The 19,388-nt window shown below is 44.3% G+C and overlaps 1 protein-coding gene across 5 annotated transcripts in view; it reads left to right on the plus strand.

The window, feature by feature from the left end:
* Positions 1-2,565: 2,565 nt before the first annotated feature.
* Positions 2,566-19,388, plus strand: part of DCLK2 (doublecortin like kinase 2) — a 378,330-nt gene continuing 361,507 nt past the window's right edge. For 3 of the 5 annotated variants that reach the window (XR_014978130.1, XM_085641648.1, XM_085641649.1), the window contains exon 1: positions 2,719-3,278. Coding sequence is in view for 4 of the 5 variants with exons in the window: in XM_085641648.1 (XP_085497774.1) it covers positions 2,870-3,278 (409 nt within the window). In the remaining variant the exon portion in view is untranslated. Of the gene's footprint in view, positions 3,279-19,388 lie in introns of all 5 variants that reach the window. The other 2 variants (XM_085641650.1, XM_085641651.1) reach the window with 1 other exon arrangement.

The following is a 19,388-nucleotide window of genomic DNA, read 5'->3' on the forward strand; positions in this document are numbered from 1 at the left end:
ACACATCACACCTAATACATGGCACAAACATTTGTGCTGTAGTGTTTCTAAATGACAGTGTCTAAATGACCACTCCTACTGAAACACAATGGATCAGACTTCCTATTTTACAAATTAAGCACTAGAGCAGTGTTACTCAAAGTGTGTCCCAGGGGCTGCATGCAGCCCTCCTGACCTTTACATGCAACCCCATGGTCAACAGCAACACTGGACTGCTGGTTACTTGACTTGGCTCTAAGATTAAAAAGATGTTAAATAAACAGGCAAGCCTTTACGAAAACGTTAATTGAAGTTAAAGAAAGGAAGTGACTAGGTTGTCCTGCACTGCTTAACTTTAAGAACGCCTTTATTTTTAAAGATATGTTGCAGCGAAAGTGTAAAAATATGATAAGGTTTCTTCAAAAACCAAAAAGTGCATTTCAATAACATGCAGAACCATTTAACATTAGGACATCAGATTATATCAGTGCATTGAAACGTATTATCTTTTTAAGTGATAGTTGTCAAACATATGTTCAGAAACATTCATTCTTCTCCCCCCAACTGTAAGCAATTCCAATAGTGAACTAAAAGGCAAATTAGTTGTTATGTACACTCATTGGATGGCCTGGGTGCCTATTATACGTGAACAACATTGAGTCATTCATTTTGAGGCTCTCTTATATGTGACAATGAAGAAAGAGAGGGGAGTGAAATACAACAATTGCCTGGGATCACACAATTTGGTAAAGTGAGGGAGAAGAGATTAATCCCAGGTTTTCTGGTTTCACATTGTTACAATTCACTCACTAGATGTATATGCTTTGCGTCCCCAACACCCGCCATACTGCCACAACAACCCCCCCCCAAAAAAACGTTCCCTTCATGACCGCCACCGTGCTAGCATTAATGCGGCCCTCGGTCATATCCCAAACCAAACTTTGTGGCCCCTGGGGAAATTATTGCGAATACCCATGCATAGAACCTACTTCCTGGTCTTTCTTCGTTTTGGGAATATCATTATATTATATTTAGAGGCAAAATAGGTACCGAGGCAGATAGAGCCTTCCAGAAAACAACGTGTAATTTATTTTGTCCTCACAACTGTCAGTTTTTACACTGCGAGTAAATTCGGTTCGGTATATACATAAATACTGAGTAGCAGAAATAGCTACCAATTTCTACACTCAGAATAGTTCCAATGCCCATTTTGCCACACAAAATGGGAGGACCTAGTAACCAAACAACGTTATTATCAACGCGATAATGCTTTAAAAAAAAACATAATCCAAACTGCTTGTCTTACTTGCTACTGAGACTGTCAGTAAAATAACGATGCATACCACATGAAACATTCACTGCTCCCGCGTCATTCAAGACGCGCTTGACGCCGAACCCGCTACTGCCTGCTAATTAAAACACATACAAACAGACAAAAGACGATCATGAATGCCGATTTGCTTGAACGGGCTCACGGCCGCATAATAAACTATTTTTACGTCAACAGTAAACACTATTTCAGAGGCAATTCAATTGAGCTAATGTTGACTGCGGGCCTCGCCTTATCCCTTGGACTGCGGGGGCTGTTTGCCAGCGAGGCTGGCAGGAGGACAGCCAATCCCAGTTGACAGCTTGTGATAATTGTATTAGCTGTCAGCTGTGACTCCTTCCGAGTAGGCTGCGAACGGTTGCGCTCTAGGACCCGGGGGAAGCCCGTGGATCCGCTGCTCGCACACACACCGCATTGCCATTAGAGCGGATTGAATGGCCGGCTCTCGCGCGCTGCCTGCCGCATCCTTTACGCTGGGGCAGCAGCCAGCGAGGGGAAGGATGAGGAGGCAGCCAGCTGGGTGTTTTATTGTTATGGTTTGCACGCCCCTGTAGACCCTCCTTCTGCTCCCTCCTCCTGTACACTGCAAGCCTCTGGAGCTGGTATCGGCTGCAGCGCCTCTTTCATTTGCTGTCACCTTTGGATGTGGTATTTGCCATCTGCGGATTCCCTGCTCCGCCCGGGCTGCGGCGTGGCCGTGCCAGCTTGTGCCTGCATGGCTCCGGGTTGTGCATCGGACCAGACTGGATGTTTGGGATAGGATTCTTCCCTGGAATTGGAGAGGGTTACTGCTTCGCGAGCGAACGGAGAAGCTACTGAAGGCAGCAACCGAGGCCTCAGTTTCGGGGTCCTTCGGGAGACAGGGGGGTCTCCCCATCCCCGGCATTGTGTGTGTGCCCACGGACCACCCGGCCGGCCCGCTACCTCGCCCGGTACAAGGGAGTGACAGGTTGCGGACATCCCTTGCTGCCGCCTGATCGTTTGGATTATGGCTTTATGGTTCCGTCCTGCCTGCGGGATTATGCATGCTTGCATATAAAGAAGAAAGAATTGTGCAACTGGGCCCATCCTACTCATCCACTGGAGCGGGGTTTCATAAGGTGACCCATGCAGTAACGAGAGTTCAGCCTCGGTTCCGAGCCTTTTTTGGCATGCCCACCCCACCACACGTTTCTTCTAGATATTAGCGCTCATTCCGGAATTAGCCCCCTGTGGTGAAAGAAGGCTGGGGATATTAGGGACCATCGAGGAACACTGTGCGAGTAAAGACGAAATGTAAGTGCTGGGTTATTTTCTTCTGCCCTTTTTCTTGATTGGCGAAAGATTCACAGCTGACGCCCAGCTGGGTACCAATTTAGCCACTGCTTAATTTGTGCCGGTGGAAGGGAAGGTCGTGCAAATTCTGTTTTTTGTTTTTCATTTTCTGGAGGAATTGGCTGCAATGACTATTCCAGAGGCCGTGGAGTCGTTCGTCTGAGTCTTTGCAACCGATGCTTCAGCGAATAGACGGTCATTTGAGTCTGAGACCCGCGCACCGCGAAGCGGGCTTCCCAGGAGCCCATGGCGGCCCACCGGAGCATCGAGCTGGAGCACTTCGAGGAGCGGGACCGCCGGCAGCGGCAGTCCCGGCGCGGAGCGTCGGGCTCGAGCACGGGTCCGGGCCAGAGCCGGAATGGGCTGGTGCCGAGCCCGGCGCACAGCGCCCACTGCAGCTTCTACCGCACGCGCACCCTGCAGGCGCTCAGCTCCGAGAAGAAGGCCAAGAAGGTGCGCTTCTACCGCAATGGGGACCGCTACTTCAAGGGCCTGGTCTACGCCATCTCCGCCGACCGCTTCAGGTCCTTCGACGCCCTGCTCATGGAGCTCACCCGCTCCCTCTCCGACAACGTCAACCTCCCCCAGGGAGTGCGGAGCATCTACACCATCGACGGCGGCAGGAAGGTCACCAGCCTGGACGAGCTGCTGGAAGGTGAGAGCCCCTGTGCCCACTGGGCAGGGAGGAGAGGCAGAGGAACAGTATTGCCTATGCTTGTCTGCATTGTGATTTTTGTACTCAAAGGGGGGGCCTTACAAGTCAAGGCACCGAGAAAGGCGCCTAGCTGTCAAGCCGCCCCATGTCTGCTTCTCTTCCCAGACCAGGGGGCAGATTTACAAGCCCTATGCGACACTTTTGCGTCACTTTTAACATGGGGGAAAAGTGACGCAAAAGTGGCGCAAGGGGCTTGTAAATCTGCCCCCTGGTGTTTAGTAATCGACACTGTTTACTGGGGTTTGCAGGCCCAATCGTGTGGTGAGAAATGCCAAAGACAAGCCCCAGAATGCAATCTGTCTTTGGTTTAAAATGAGGCCTAGCTGAAGGTACCAAATGTAATCTGTAAATTAGAAGCTGTCCCTGCATGAGCGCGTTATCTTTTTTGGGAATGATTGATCCTATTTCTTCTAAAATGCAACATCCAGTACTTTTCATTTACACAATTTTATAAGTGCTTTTACTTTACCTATCTGTTTTGTGTTCTGTTTAGTTAACTGAGTTTCTATACAGCACACATTCACCGATTACCCAGCTTCTAAATACGTCATATGTCAACTGAACGCTACGGGTCAGTAATCACCAAGTTGTGCTGGAGTTGCGCGTTGTTTGCATAATGTTCAGCATTCATTTCTTGAGTTTGCTGTGTCTATAGTACTTGCATTGTTGGAAAGACCGCTTCTTCCTGGAGTTCATAATTGCTGCATCTCTCGCAGCCTGTGTTCTGTAAACGCTTCATGTATTGCACCTGCAGTGACTGGACTATTTGTTTCTCCGTTCCACGTTTTATCAGCCTAAGAGCGCATCTCTGGGCCGTCCATCAGCCTGTGCTTTTTTGCATTAGACACAGTCATCTCTGTGAGCTGAAGCCTCTCTAATCCTAGACTTTTTAAAAGAGTTTCTCCTTCGACTGTGTCTGGTTTTCTGGTATTGCGCTTTCTGTTGGTTGGGTGCTGGAAGTGCTAGTGTGTTTAATCGGCGCATGAACTGTTCTGGGGATGGCGAGGACCGCGCGGCCTGATGGAGAGCAGGTGTGAGGGGTTGTCGGTGCCACCCGGTGCCACAGGTTTGCTGGAGTCGCGCTTAGATATTGAATTTATCTGCATGTGATTGACGCTAACCCTGTAACATCAAACGACAACCACTATATCGTGCTGCGTTAGCATAACGAGTTGTCTTGTAATTTGAACCCCTCTTTCCTTAATTACCACTTCACCTAATTACCACTTATGAGCAAACGACCAAGAACAGGTTTTTTTTGTTTTGGTTTTTTTAATTTCATTTTGCTGGCACCTGACTGCACGACCCCAGAGTGTAATCTTGTAACCTGCCTGTGCATAAGCATGCCTGTGTAACATTGTCTCCAAAACCTGGCGCTTGGTGTTTGCATTTAAACCGGCCATCACCGAAGCATTCGCTGTGCAGTGACCGGTAGATTTAGCTGGGTTTAGGCATTCCCAGGGGACACGTCGCTGCTGGGGCTTCCTCTGGACTCATATGTTGGGTCCTCGGGCTTCCCACTTATTTACTTAAGCGGCCAATTGCCTTTTAGATTGCATTAGTTCATGTGCTAATGATGCTCGTGGCCACATGTTCCAGAGGTTTTTCCCTGTTGCAGTAGGATGAGAGAGCCCTTACAAATATTAGTCCGAGTATTTCACATGTTCATGAGGATAATTGTAATTTTATTCCTGTTTTCGTTCTAGCTTGTTACGGTAATAGTTCAAATTGTTAATCCGTTTTAATACATTGGCTAGGCGGCTTGCTTGGAGAGACATATATGAGAGCCTGCTTGGTTCTGAGAAATCTCCATCCGTGTGGACAGGAGCTTTCGACGCGCCCACTCCGAACATATTCCAGAGACACTGTCCACAGATGGACTGTCTCAGATTCAGTGACGTTCCTGCGTGCTAACATGTCTCTTTCTTCCAACACTCTATATGTTTGTTTTAAAGCCAATTAATAATAATCTTACAAATGCTCGCAATTCTTATCCACTTGGGGAGATGATAAATATTTTTTTTCCCTATGTGCAAGTCCTCTCAGAAATCCAGGCCACTTAAAATATTTTGAGGCCCCTGGGTTAATTAGATCCCCAAAAGTGAACATATGTTGCCAAAATGTGAAGCTCCTCATTTGAGCTTAAGGCTCAGGCCAAATGTACTTCGTAGCCCCTGCCCCCTTAGGGACCTCTGCAGGGTTGGACTGGGAACCCAAAACAGCCCTGGCAAATATTGTCAGTCCAGCCACCATACAGCGATAAGCAAACGCAGCAGTGGAGCCTGACCACTATAAAGGTGTATCCATACTGGTAGGCATTTTTTAAGAGTCCTTGGTCTGGGGAAGCACAAACTCAGGATTCAGAACGTAACACAGTGGCTAGGGTTGACTTTACTAATAAGAATTTCTTTTTACCCAAATAAAATCTTTTTAGCAAAATTTGGCTAATGAAAGACTGAGGGGAAAAAAACATAACTTTCTAACCTAGATTACGATTGTAACTAATGAATTGCACAGTAACAAAAGGGATTTCTGTGACCAAAGCAGTAACCCACTGAGCTATGCACATAAAATATTGTTCTATGATCTACATAGTACCCACACTTTGCAGCAGGCATATGTGATATCATAGATGATTCAAAACTGCCATTGACAAAACTGAATCTCTCCAGCAGGTACATTAATCACCAGAGTTATCTTGGCACTTTATTGTTGCCTGAAAACTGTTTCTAAAACTACTGCACTGCTACAAAAACGGCCCGATCTAAGAAAAGCGCCCCCCACCCTTCCGGGGAAGCGCCTGGTATGCTAGTTCGGCTTTGGACCTCTGTCTTTCTTTTGAGACTTCCAGTTTCCAAACCGGTGCAAGCCTGACCTCCAATTCACATGCGATTTGTTGCAATCTTAGTTTATTTTATAACCCTGGGGGTAGTACTAAGCTACGCTCGCAGAGCGTGCGTAGTTTATGCTACTACGCACTACGCGAATTGCACGTAGCAAAGTGCAAAAACATGTAGCGTAGTGGGCATTTTTTGCTTGCTTGCTGACCTCAACGTCAAGTTGGCGACTGCAAGCGAGCAAAATCAACATCCTGGGGAGACTTTTTCCTTGTTCGCGATCAGCAACATCAAGTTGCCGATCGCGAGAGTGGAAAATAAACCTCCCGGCGAGATTCTCAATGCGGGGAGGTCAGGTTTCTGACCGCTTGCGATGAGAAACTACCAGTCCGCGTTGCGAAAGCTGCCGCTCGGAGAAAACGTCCGCTTGCACTGTGCAAGATGCCGTTTGCAATGATTGCACAGTGCGGACAAGCATCCGGCACTGTGCAATAAATGCGAACAGCATTTCCCTACCACACTACTCAGTTCGCGTAGCTACGCGTAGCGTGCGTAGTTCGAAGTGCACTTCGCGTAGCTACGCGTAGCGCTACTACGCAAACTACGCCCAGGGTTAGTTTTTTATCCACAGCCCTCAAATAATAACTTCTGGCCAATAATCTACTGGAAAAAAAGCACTCTGCACTTTTATGTGTGTTTTACCACGTACCATCTCTTATTGATGACTATTTACAATTTTAAGAGTTCAATGATCTCAAACATTCTTCTGTAAAAGTAATATTTGTATGGAATACTTTTCATTATTAATAGATAGCTTTTAATGAAAGAGCAATCTACATACGTTTTACATTTTAACAATAGCCAGTTACATTTTCACAATTTGTATCCACTAGAGAAAGAGAGTAAATGTATGCATTTGTGCCCGCTATTTGTTTAGCGCAAACCTAGATAAAAGGCAGAGTGCTGTACACAGTAAAAATCAATGATGCAAACAAAGAACGTTTCTAGTTGGAGTGTGCTGACTCTTGGAAGTAAGGGGAGTGGACTATTTACACATTCGGGATGTGGTTTAATTTAAAGTAGTTTTTTTTGTTGTTTTCTATATTGAAGAAGGACAGGAGAGGATCCGTTGCTCATGGAGATGTCCTGGATGTGTAGATGGAGAAGAATTGCTGGCTAGTGCTTTTTTTTCTTGCTCTTCTTCATCACTAGACCAACGGTGTCCTGGCTGCGGGTGGGCGTAGAACAGCAGGAGATGATGAGCTTGACACTTAAGGGCAGACCTGTTGGTCATGATTGTTTTTCAGATGATGGAGCTCGCGTTGATGGTGATGTGGGCTGTCAAGGAGAGCCAGTGGAGTTTCATAACAATGGGGGTGATGTCCGTTTCTGTTTTTTCTCGCACCCTTAATAAGGCTTAGTCCATCTTCTTGACAGCTCAGATCAGGAAAGCAATAATTGTATTTGAAGTTCTACTGCTGCTGCTAATATCAAATTGGCTGTTTCATAAGACCATAATCAAACCATTTTTCAGGAACAACAGTTCTTACCAAATAATTTGGAAAACCTAGTACTTAAATAGCAGCACAATTGATATGCAAACCCATTAGATGAAATTCTTCACCCAAAATCGAATTATGATTATTGGGAGTTTTAAAAATGTGTGTAACAAGGCTACCCCATCTAGATGGGTAAAGTAGAAGACCAGTGGATAAACCTTTGTAGACTCCTAATAAAGGTGTAAATTGCCTATGGTGAAATGAGGTATGCTTGGAGAAAGGCAAAATATGTACTGAATCAAAATGTGGATGTATGGATGAGGCCCATACAGTGGTCATTGGACAACTTACCTGGCCACCATTGTTTATTTCTTTAATTTGTTTAGTTCACATTTGTTTAGCAAACCATATTTGCTAAGTTGCAATATCTTTTGAGATTAATAAATACAAACAGTCCCCTAAAAATAGAATAAACCAACGCTGAATTACCATAATTAGCTTGTTTTTATATTACCAGAAATTGACTTTTCAGCACCCAAGGCAAAACAGAGAATTTAGCCAGCTCAAGGTCTCACTCTACAAAAATGATTCTTTCATTAATTTGGCCTTACCTTGTCTATTGCAAGCAATGGACGTGCATATTAATCTTGTGCAAGCTGTAAAGTGATTGTGCAATGTCTAAGGCACTTTGTACATCTTTAGATTGTAAGCAGGTAAAAGTATGCTGTTTAGACTCAAATGAATTGTAATTTAAAATCTAGTTTAAAGTGTTGTGTAGTTCCTACCAATCCATAGGATCTGCACGTTGTTTGGACAACGTAAACTAAAGGTTTGGTGTCTGGCCTAGTTCCCTGTACGGAATCTTCTGCTCAGTTACTCGTGCTTACTTTCTCTCAGAGAAGTATACAGAATACACAGTGGGATGTTTTCAATATATTTATTGAACCAACGTTATCCTTGTATGAAATACATGTGCTGCAATGATTAGGAGACAGAAGCAACTAAAGGTGATTACAAGCACCAAAAGAGTGAACAGTAGATACCTTTCTGCCATGGTGCTAAAGCATTGAATATATGCGGGCATATATGCAATATGGTAATCTAATGTACTCCTACGATGCGGACCCCACTTTGAGTGTACCTAAAGTGTGTTTGGGTGTAGAGCTAAAAATCCTCCCAAGGGACGATCCAGCCCCATTTCCTGATAGGAGAGAGTGAAGGACCCCCTCTTGGTCCCTAGTTGGACACTCTTCACGGAATGTCAGACCGGTGCGTGGTGATTTCTCAGCATGCAAGGACCTTCAGTGTCAGTAAAAGTGCCTCCTCTACCAATCTATTGGGATGCCTATTGTTTATAATAAAAAGCAGCCTTCGTGATGTGCGCGTAAGATTAGTGATGTTATGGATATGTAGATAGCGCTGTCGCCCCGTGGATGAAAATAGGACAACTTTTGTACCCAGTGCGTAGAGGCCTAGTACTTGATGTTCAAGGCATCGTGATAATGTTGTGCGAAGCTGGATGTGCTAAAAAAGTAGTTTCAGAGAAACTAATCAAACATTATTGTGTATGCAAATGTGTGCACAATTTCACAGCTGAAATGTTATTTTCAAGGACAATGTAAGAGATAAGCAGCTTCACTACATTAGCCTAACTCGGGAATATAACAAAAGATAAAGTCAGATTTTAAGTCACAATTCTGAAAATGCCACTTTTAGAAAGTTGGCATTTTCTTATCCTAACCATTTGAGCCTTCTGCCAGTATTCTGGATCACATGACAGTGAATGGCTCTGCTGTTGGAATTTGTGTATTCCTTCCAGACGGTGACAAAAAACAGGATTATGTGTGGACAGGATGGGTCATCCTGCCTGGATGGTTGGGGGCGGAGCTGCACCAAGCCCCACTTACATGCACACACAACGCAACCTGACCCTGGTCTTTTGTCACCCCAGACTTCTTGGAGCCTTGACAGGGGAAGAGAAGAGCTTTCCAGAACCAGATGTGGGGATAGAATAGGGAATTCCCCACACTTCAAAGGCTAGTACCAAGTATAAATATTGGACCTCATGGGCCACTGTTCAGTACACTACTGAACCTGTGGACATGACAGAAGGACTGCCTCGATCACCAGAAGATTGTCTTACTGCTTGAGACCTGCATTGTTCTCCAAAGGACTGCCCTGTTGCTTAAGCCCTGTCCTGCTCTTTGGGAAAGAAGACTGAACCTGCTCACTTCATCCCAGGATACCCTTCCTGTCAAAGTTACAGGGATGTAACAAGCTCCAGAGGCCTCCTTGCAACTGCCCAGCTGACCTACTGCAACTGGACCTGTCTGAGCCTTGCTGGTCTCTGCTAAAGTTAGTCCCTGATCCCAAGAGGTGCCTCCTCAGGTCCTGGACCCTTGGCTGGCAGCAGAGTGCACTCCTCTGCAAGAAAAGGAGAAAACCTTATGTTTTGGGATCTTCGCGAATGCACCAGTTCATGCAGAGACTCTCCTGACTGCAAATGCGAAGCTCCAGTGAACTCAGCTCTTCATGCTTCAGCGACCTCCAGCGATGACCATCAACATGAGATCTGCCCTTCGCACTACAGCAACGAAAGCCAGACGTCAACGCAAAATTTCTATCAATGACCGTCTGCGACGCTCAACCAGATCCTCTCGCTACAGTAATGACCGCCTGCGACATTAGGCCTGCTCTTCGCACTACAGCGATGATCATCTATGACGTTGTCTCTGTGGCCTCAACCTCCACAAATGAAACCTTTTGCGCCAGACTAAGAAGGTAACTTTTTCAGCAGGACTAACCTGGTCCCTGTATGCGGGCATGCTCCATCGTCATCAGCCTGAACCTGTGACTTCTCCCACGGTCTAGCACCAGCCGATGACATAGAGTGGAGCTTTGTGCTTTTAAACTCTATATCTACCTAACACATTTTAAAATTGCATATCTTCTGTTCTACTGATTGGATTTTAGTCTTTTTGATATGTTATATATGACTATTGTCTCAATTTTTCTAAATTGGTGTAGGATTTTTGTGTGTTGTGTTTTCACTTCGTTCCTGTTTGTGTGCTGCATAAATACTTTTTACAGTGCTTCTAATTTAAGCCTGACTGCTTTGTGCCAAGCTACTAGAGGGTTAAGCACAGGTTAATTAAGTGACATTTGTGGTTCACCCTGACAAGGGTTTTGGTTGTTGCCTGACTGGGGCTTCCACCCTCCCCCAAAACCCAAATAACTCAATTTCAAGCTGGTGGATTGGAGTGAAGTACTGTGAAGACGAGCTTAAAGTGCATCTCTTCAAGATGCCTTTGCATAGTTCCTCTTAAACATCCTCCTCCGTCTCTGATGCCCAGCTCAAGCGCAGGACCTAAATATCTCCCCCCTTCACAATGTTTGAATAATTTCCCTGCTCCTAGAGTGACCAGCAAATGTCACTTGTTCAGGTCTACATTGCCCTGGTAGCTAAGTTTGTGCTTCATAAATACTCCTGGACAATGACCAGCCAAATGCCTGCTGTACAGTAGCTTAACCCAAAATAGTGCCCCCGCTCCACCACTGTTGCATTCTCTTTCCCACCTGCCCCGCCTCCCCTTGCCCCAGAGTGTGATGAGGGTTCTCTCGGTCTTCCATATTTCAGATAATTGTTGGACTTGGGCTGAAAGGGCACCCCCGTGAAGGGTTAGGGGTCCCTTGAAGGATTGGGGACCCTTGGAGTGTTGCTCCCGCCTCCCACGCCACAGAGGTTGCAGGAGTCTGCGGCATGCACCTGCTGCTGTTGGCTCAAGTGGCAAGGCAAGTAGGAGCCTGTTCTGTCAAATGAACAAGTATGTTTTCTGAATTTTTATTAATTTAGGGTTTCTGGACATATTTTAGTCGATGTCATGGTTTTCTTTGTTGGCCCTGTGAAGGGTGATTTATTTGGAGCTGAACATCACTTGGGGTGACCTCAGGTGATGGGTCCATGTATCGGCCAATTGTAGTGGCATATATCGCTTGGAGTAGTGGTGTCTACATCCAACCAGTCCTCGCTGTCACATGTCTCAAGGAATGAAGAAGGGCGCTATCTTATTTAAATAAGTAAATTAAATAAATAGTAATTTGTACTTTGTTCAGCTGCCTCCAAGCACTTTAGCCAAGCTGAAATAACACTTTCAATAGTCTGGCATGTACAGTATTGCAGGAAGTTCTGCTACAGTAAGTTGTGATGTTAATGCCCGCATCCTCACAGAGACTAATGAGCCTTGTCCTAACTACTGGAAGCACCAGTGCATAGTGCTCATCAGTGGAAGGACCACATGTAGTAATTGTAGGTAGCCGGACTTTGCAGTTTTAATCGTGCAAGCATTTGCTAGATCTTTCAAGGAAGATGCCTCGAACAACCTTCATCCATCAGGGAGGAATGTCCTTGAGGTGAGTCTCTCAATTGAAGTTTATTTTGGTTAAACATGGGTGACTTTGGCAGGAACCAAAGACGGAATACACTTGCTTAATTTTATACTTTTAATTTAGGATTAATACCCTTCCAACCAACTCTGTCGCAATATTGCACACATCTCTTTTACCGCCACTCGAGCTAGAGAACTTGAGTCAAAGCTTCTATTCTAAGGGTCAATTTGATATCACTCCCATTATTTTTGCCCATTTTATGAATAATTTAATTTTGTTGTAGTTTTTAAATCTTTATAACTAATCTATAATATAAATCAACTGTTTTTTGGTGCCTGGTAAATAAATGAATGCTTGGTTGGTTTTGTTTTTGGTTTGAAGACCGAATACTCCACAATACCGAGAAATAGAGCTGTGCACAACAGGCAAGTTCATTAGTAAGCACAGTTTCTCTAGAGTCGAATTATGTATAGGAATGTGATCCTTTAAGGCACTCTGCACATTTTACAGATCATTTCTTTATCTGAATAATTAATACGTCTGTTTTATCACTTCACCAATCCTTATCCATTATTTGGAGGGTTTCCCTCACATTCATATCCGATGAAAGATTCACATTTTGGTTTCGGCCTCTGTCATGTTAGGCATGAGACTATGGGCGTGCACTCTCTTGGATAATCTGCATGTTAGTGGGGCACCACAGGGTCAGGGATAGTGTTAACCTCAAAGTCTATGAGACAATATGTCCCAGTGGCCGGATTCAAAACTGCATTTCGAATTACAGTCAATAATAAAAGGACTGGCTCAATGGAGAGTCCAATACCAGCAATGTCGAGAAAACCATGGTTTACTACAAATTCAATAGCACAAAGCAGAAATCGACGAAAATGCACATGCAGCAGCAATCTCCTACAGTCAGAGTAGGTACACAGAGGTCAATTGCCATGAAGGTTTAGAAATCATGCAGAAATGAGCAAAATCAGGCAAATGGCTATGTTTCAAATGTGCAGCAAATCGGTAGGAAACCGTGCTGCATCCATTCTAGAGACCCAAAAGGTCTTTGCTCAAATTCAACAGTTAATATAGCCATTTTCAGCATAAGAAATCATTGAAACTGCAAAGTCAGCATGGTACGAGCGTTATTACAACAAACCACAATTCATATTTCAAAACGTCACATACCCTTACTATCTACACACTAGCCCACTACATGGCTATTGGTTCGTTTCTTCTGACCTAATGTCACCTGGAGGTGTCAGAACAAACTAGTTACATAAAAAAAATCAATGAATTCAATATTGTGCTAGCAGGAAGAGCCTTGAAAGTAACAAAAGGCTTCATTCAGCAAGCTCATCCAGAATAATACACCACTCAAAATAAGACAGTAGCATCTTGCTACATGTATCATCAAGCTATACAGAATGGACATCAGAATTGGACAGCAATTTTAACAAAGCTGGAGACCAGGCCTCGCTGATGCCCAGGTAGCAAAGCCAGAAAAAACCCCTGAAACACCTCATAATTATTTAGTTTCGATTGCAGTTGCTCTATACCAGTACACGTGTGAATTCAATGTATAGAGTGAAAGCAGTAATGCACAAATACAGTTTAATGTGTGTACCGTGCTATGTTAACACTCTTCTTGCCTGTAGAGCTGTTCTAGACCGTGGACGCTGTATCTTGGGTTTTGCTTGCATTCCTGGAAAGTTTATAAACCGTTTTGGTCTTGTCTTCTCCCTCCCTGTTCTTGTTTTGATTGTGGTTTCTTGTGGCGTTTGCTTTTATTGCTTTGATTTACCTAGAAACATTTTAGTTTGAGCAGGAACACAAGCTTAGCATAAAACAAAGTGCATGGCTTTCTTTCTGGAAGCAGATCCACACCCAGAATGCCTTGTCGTGTTCATATAGCTGGCAGTTTTCCTGTCTGTGAATGGCTTATGCCCAAGTGCCCAAGAGAGGTTCAGACGAGAATGGGAGGTAGCTTACATTTCAGCTGGACATGCTGTCTTTGAGGATGCAATATTTGGAGAGTCACAGAATAGTTGATCACACATGTTTAATTTGGTGTCGCTCATCTACCTATAAACTTCATTAAAAGTAAGAACATTCTCTCTGAAATGGGTCAGTCCTCTGTGTGTCTTTTAGCGAAGCTGCCCCCACCCCCTCTTTACATGGTATTGCTTGTTGCAAAGACCAAAACAATGATTCGGTGGGATAAAGGAAGTTGTCTATGTAAGGCAGTGTAGCAGAAGCTGTCTCAGTGTAACGAAGCACTGATGCAGCCAGCCCAAGCAAACTTTCAACACGGTTATATTACAGCACACACAATGCATTTACAAACACTTAGATAGACGTGTTAATCTAGATTCCCGCGTTTCTGTGTACTTACAGCCACATGTATAGCAATCTCATTGTACTGGGGAATTTTAATGTCTGTGTCAATCATCCTGGCAGGGTAGGCATCTTTGATGTTTATCTAATATGGATTTGCTACTTATTTGTTTCAGTTGGTGCATAATTTCACCCAACTAGCCAGTGGTAGTATTAATCCAATTTACTTAGATTGGTTGCACCTCAGTACCCACGACCACCAAACTCTATGCAGTGGCCCAAGCACCCTACAATCTAAGTTTTTAAAGAGCATATCATTTGCTCTCTGATATTGAGGTCTTTTAACAAGGCCTTTTTTCAGGCAAACCACGTGTATGTTATCTATTTGGTATAGTTTTTCTCGAATCCTGTATGAACCCATTTATTGTCATAGCTAAACATATTAGTGACATGGTAGGATCATTAGGTTATTTACCTCTGCTGATCACCTTTTCTGCATCCCAAAGCTGAACTGATTTACAACTGGCCTCTCTACCAACTCTTTAGAAGACCTCTTAAGGTGCTCTTTTCTTTCAGATCGTTGTCAAGCTGTAATCCTTTCTCACTATTTAGCTCTTGTTTTGACAGAATGGCTGTAAACATACCTTTTGCTTACAATACACATAGTGGGCTTTGGGTCTGTCCCTACAATCCATTGGCTTTCTTCTTTCAGCCCCTTCCAGCCACTGGATTGCGAATTTATCAATTACTTCAACGCTCAACCCAGTATAGTATTCTTCTCTCCTCTAATGCACCTCACCTATGTACGGCTATGGGAATTTACCTCTCTTTTTGACATTGATTTGTAAAAGGATTGTGATTAGCCACAGATATTTGGCTAAAATTGTAGGGATGCTTTGTACCTCCCAGTAAATACTGTTGAAGGATATAAATACTGATGAAAAGATGATATAACTCCTAGCAAGATCATCAGAATGACTAGACTGTAACCTATCGGTAAGAGCATGTGAAGTGGTTGGAAGTTGGAGATAATTGGAAGATCTTTGAAGATGTAATGCAGTCCTATGTGTGGCTAAAATTTAAAGTCACATGCAAAAAGAACTATTGATGGACAGAATGCAGAACAATGTCATACATTCACCCCAGTACAGAGATCTGGGCCTAAATCCATCGTTTTTTTGCTCGCTATGCCATTCCAGTTTGGACCCAGCCATATGCAAATCAGTCTTGATGCTGCACCCAATGGGAACAGTCCAGCCCGAACTGCCAGGCCAGGTCCTCTCTGAAAGCAAGCATCCTAGGACCGGTTTCGGGGATTCACCCCTCTTCAGCCAGGATAGCTTGATTCCAGTGGCATGAACGTTATGAACCCGAAACCGGTCCCTGGATGCTTGTTTCCGGTCCAGGGAAGACATATGGCTTGGCAGTTCGGGCTGGACTGTTCCCATGAGGCACAGGGTCAGACTGATTTGCATATGGCCATGTCTGAACTGGGGTGGTGGGGTGAGCTAAAGAATGATGATGGATTAAACCCAGATCAGTTGAGTGGGGGTGAGTGTTTGATTTGCTCAAACTCTCCGTCCATCATCCCCTTTGGTATCGCAAAATGTAAAGTTACAGCAGAATTACAGTAAAATTACATTTCTATTTAAAGCAGTGGTTCATTAATAAATTGATTCCAAAACACCCATGAGTGTTTATGCCCTCCTCTGTGAGCTATTGCTGTTTAAAAAATGACAGTCCATTCCTAAATATAAAGCCGTGAAAAGGCAGTCTAGGCACTGTAATTGAATCTTCTGTTGCTGTACAAAGCCATGAGTCCAGTTTGTGACTGGTGGAAATGAAGGAGAAAACACTGATGAACTGTCTCTATAAGAGCTCTTCTGAATTTATTTATCATTTTTTAAGAGCTAAGGTCTACCTTGCCCCTTGGCAAGAGAGTGAAAACCCTTCTCCTATTAACCGCAACCCCCAACAGTAAAAAGATTTTTTTAAAAAGGATGGGTGGGCCACAGCGTGATGTTGATAAGTGGGTGCAATTATAGCGTGACTAGGCATCCATTTTTATGTGGACTGAATGGAGTTTCAAAGTGGTGTCTCGAGAAACTTTCAGAACACGTAAATTCTCTGAATTTTTCATGAGCACTTTTATCTAAATCTCTGGTATATTTTATTGCATCCTCTGCATGTCCTATTATAAGCAACCGCTGGAGGTATGTGAGGCCCTGGCGATTTCCACATAATTATGAATTTGCCACTTTTGACACATAATCAATTATCAAAAGAGTTTCTAGCTCAAACAGATAAACGGTTACTAAAATTGCAGTGGCACGTGTTGCCGCACAGTGGAAGACCGTATGGAAACGTTGACCGTCGCTTTTTAGTTGTCTATTGCTGTGTTTGGGTGTTAATCTGAAACTAATGAGGTGAAACATTAGTCCAGACAGTGTTGACGTGTAAAAATGACCAAAAATATGAAGTAATACTATCACAAAAGGAGTAGCGTAAGTTTGCATGATTTGCCTCTTCTTGCCTCATATTTAGTTAACACTGAAGCATAGCTTGGTCCTCCCCTCCGGCATAATTCCAGTTGCCCTCATTATAAGCAGCAGGCTTAATTGCTTCAGGGTCACGTTTGCCTGTCTTGGCCCTACAGGATTCATGAGCCATATCCTTAACGAGAAGTGAAGAGCCTGTATATGCTGACCGGAAGGAGGGTTTGAGGACCGAGACACAGATGGCTTCTGTGCCTGCCCTTCTCAATGCCACACATGATGATAAACAGTCAAAGTGCCTGGGCTGTGGTGGGAGTGCAGGCCTCCAGCTGCAGCTTCTCTGGATTGCTGCTTCAGGAGTTTCCTTGGGCACAGTTTCCGGGGCTTACAGCTCTGCATCAGGACCAGCTATTTGGGCCCGAGTTCACCTCTCAGCCATGAGTACTCTAGTTTCCCCCGTGTCCCGCTGGCTAACCCTCTCTCGCCACTCATTTTGATGGCCAAGGATGATTTGAAAGCCCTGCATATGCCTCAATATCGACTTGTGTCAGAATTAGTCACCCCAAGTCCAGATGAGGGTGGATGCCGTGCAGCATGTGAAAATGCGTTCTTTTCCTCAGTTTTTGCCACCCAACTCAACCCTAACGCAGATTACTATTTTAGGCAATATTGTGCTGCCTATGCACTGTACTATAGCTGCACCCTTGACTAAAGTCTTTGGAACTGATGGAAGTTGAGTTCCATTTTTTTATATTTCATGATTTATAACCTTCAGATGCCTTTAAGGTTCTAGAGGTAAAATGTGGAGCTCGCAAGTTCCAAAAGTCAGGTCTGGGTAACTCCAATTTTTGTTTCACTTTGCCACTGTTCTGTCAAGCCAAGAAAAGGGGGGTGGTGGGGGATCTAGGGAGGGTCCCATAACATTGATTTCCCATGCTAACTGCCATGGGAAACTTTGCTTGCTGATACATTGCACCATATTTGACAGAATGTTAGAACTTTACTCAGAAAGCATGCTCTTTGTGATTTGGTGTAAATCAATTGAGGTATTTTCAAGAAATGTGTGTAGGTGCTCAGAGTTCATCAACTGGTTAAAAAGTTTGGTTTATCTGGACGATTAGTCCCCCGGGCAGTATCGAAAATGTTAATCCTGGCTGCCTGCCAAGCGTACCATGGTACCAAGTGATCTGAATGGTTAGCTGCAACTCAGAAGGAACACCCTGACCCCCATACACGTATGGGGTGTTGGGTACCCAGAGGAACCCATCCCCCTGAGGTTAAATGAAAAAAATACATTTGCAGTCCTTTGGTCCCACAGTACACCAGTAGGACCCAGAGCAGCCCTCCCTTGAAGTACAGCTGTACTCCTGCGGGAGCTCCCGTACAGCCTTCCACCCAATGATACCATTGTATTATGCAAGCTTCCTTATGGTACTGTACCTCACTACCATGGGATTGAAGCTTGACGGGCAGATGCTGCAGGAGTACTGCGATACCCAACAAAATGTAAAACCATAAACAAAAAAACGGAGATGAAAATGCAGATTGGGTGCATTTTAGGGTCTGGGGCCTGTACAGAGGCCAGGTCCTGCAGCCACCCAACCCCACTGCTGCACACAGCCAAAGGGTTGGCCATCCGCAATGGGGTTCGGAGCCCAGGCCCCGTGGTGAACCCCTCACTGCCCAGCGCCAAATGGGTGAGCCCGGCAGAAGGGGTGTTGGGTGCTTGACCAGAGGTGGGGCTCTCTGGCCAGACCACATGCGCAATGGAGACGTTAGCTATAGATTGCCTGAGGAGTGTTAAGTAAATGTTGGAATAGTTTTGAAAAATAAATATATATAAATTCACTGGGGAAAAAACGAAAAACAAAGGTTAAAGTGATATTGCTGTTTTCAACTTTTAATTCAAAAGGTTGACAGGTATGAGTTTACCACTGTAAAGACATCTTCTACCAGGCCCTTTAGACAACCTTCTGCACTTTGATAAAATATACTGCACACATTTCTGAGATGGACACACTGGAAAACAACATTGGAGCCAAATTTTTACAATGCCAGTGTGAGATAAACCACCTCTGAGTGGGAAATCCCATTTTCCACATTACTCAACAGTCTGCAGTGCCTCAAAATCTTCAGCAAAGTTCTCAAAATAAACATCCACACCTAATAAACGTCTTCAGTATACGGAATTTGTCAATTGTATTGTATTGTAATACAATAATTTAACAGGGGCAGATGCCCAGATGGCCATGGTTGGTAATATTTTGCCACCAGAAGCGTTTACCTTAGATTTATTTGGAACAGGCTTTCCCTCTAGGCCACAGCCTACTTTTAGACTTGCCTCTGCCACCCGCATTTGGTACTGCTCAGCCTGTAACTTGTAATAACATGGAGTAATACCTTCATCCCAAACGTTAGTGATTTGTAAACGTTGTAGCATATAACTTTCAACATGCACAATAACACTTGTCTTCAGGGCTTATTCAAATTCCACAATGTGGA

This window comes from Triturus cristatus, chromosome 2_2 (genome assembly GCF_964204655.1).
Source record: "Triturus cristatus chromosome 2_2, aTriCri1.1, whole genome shotgun sequence".
Classification (NCBI taxonomy): domain Eukaryota; kingdom Metazoa; phylum Chordata; class Amphibia; order Caudata; family Salamandridae; genus Triturus; species Triturus cristatus.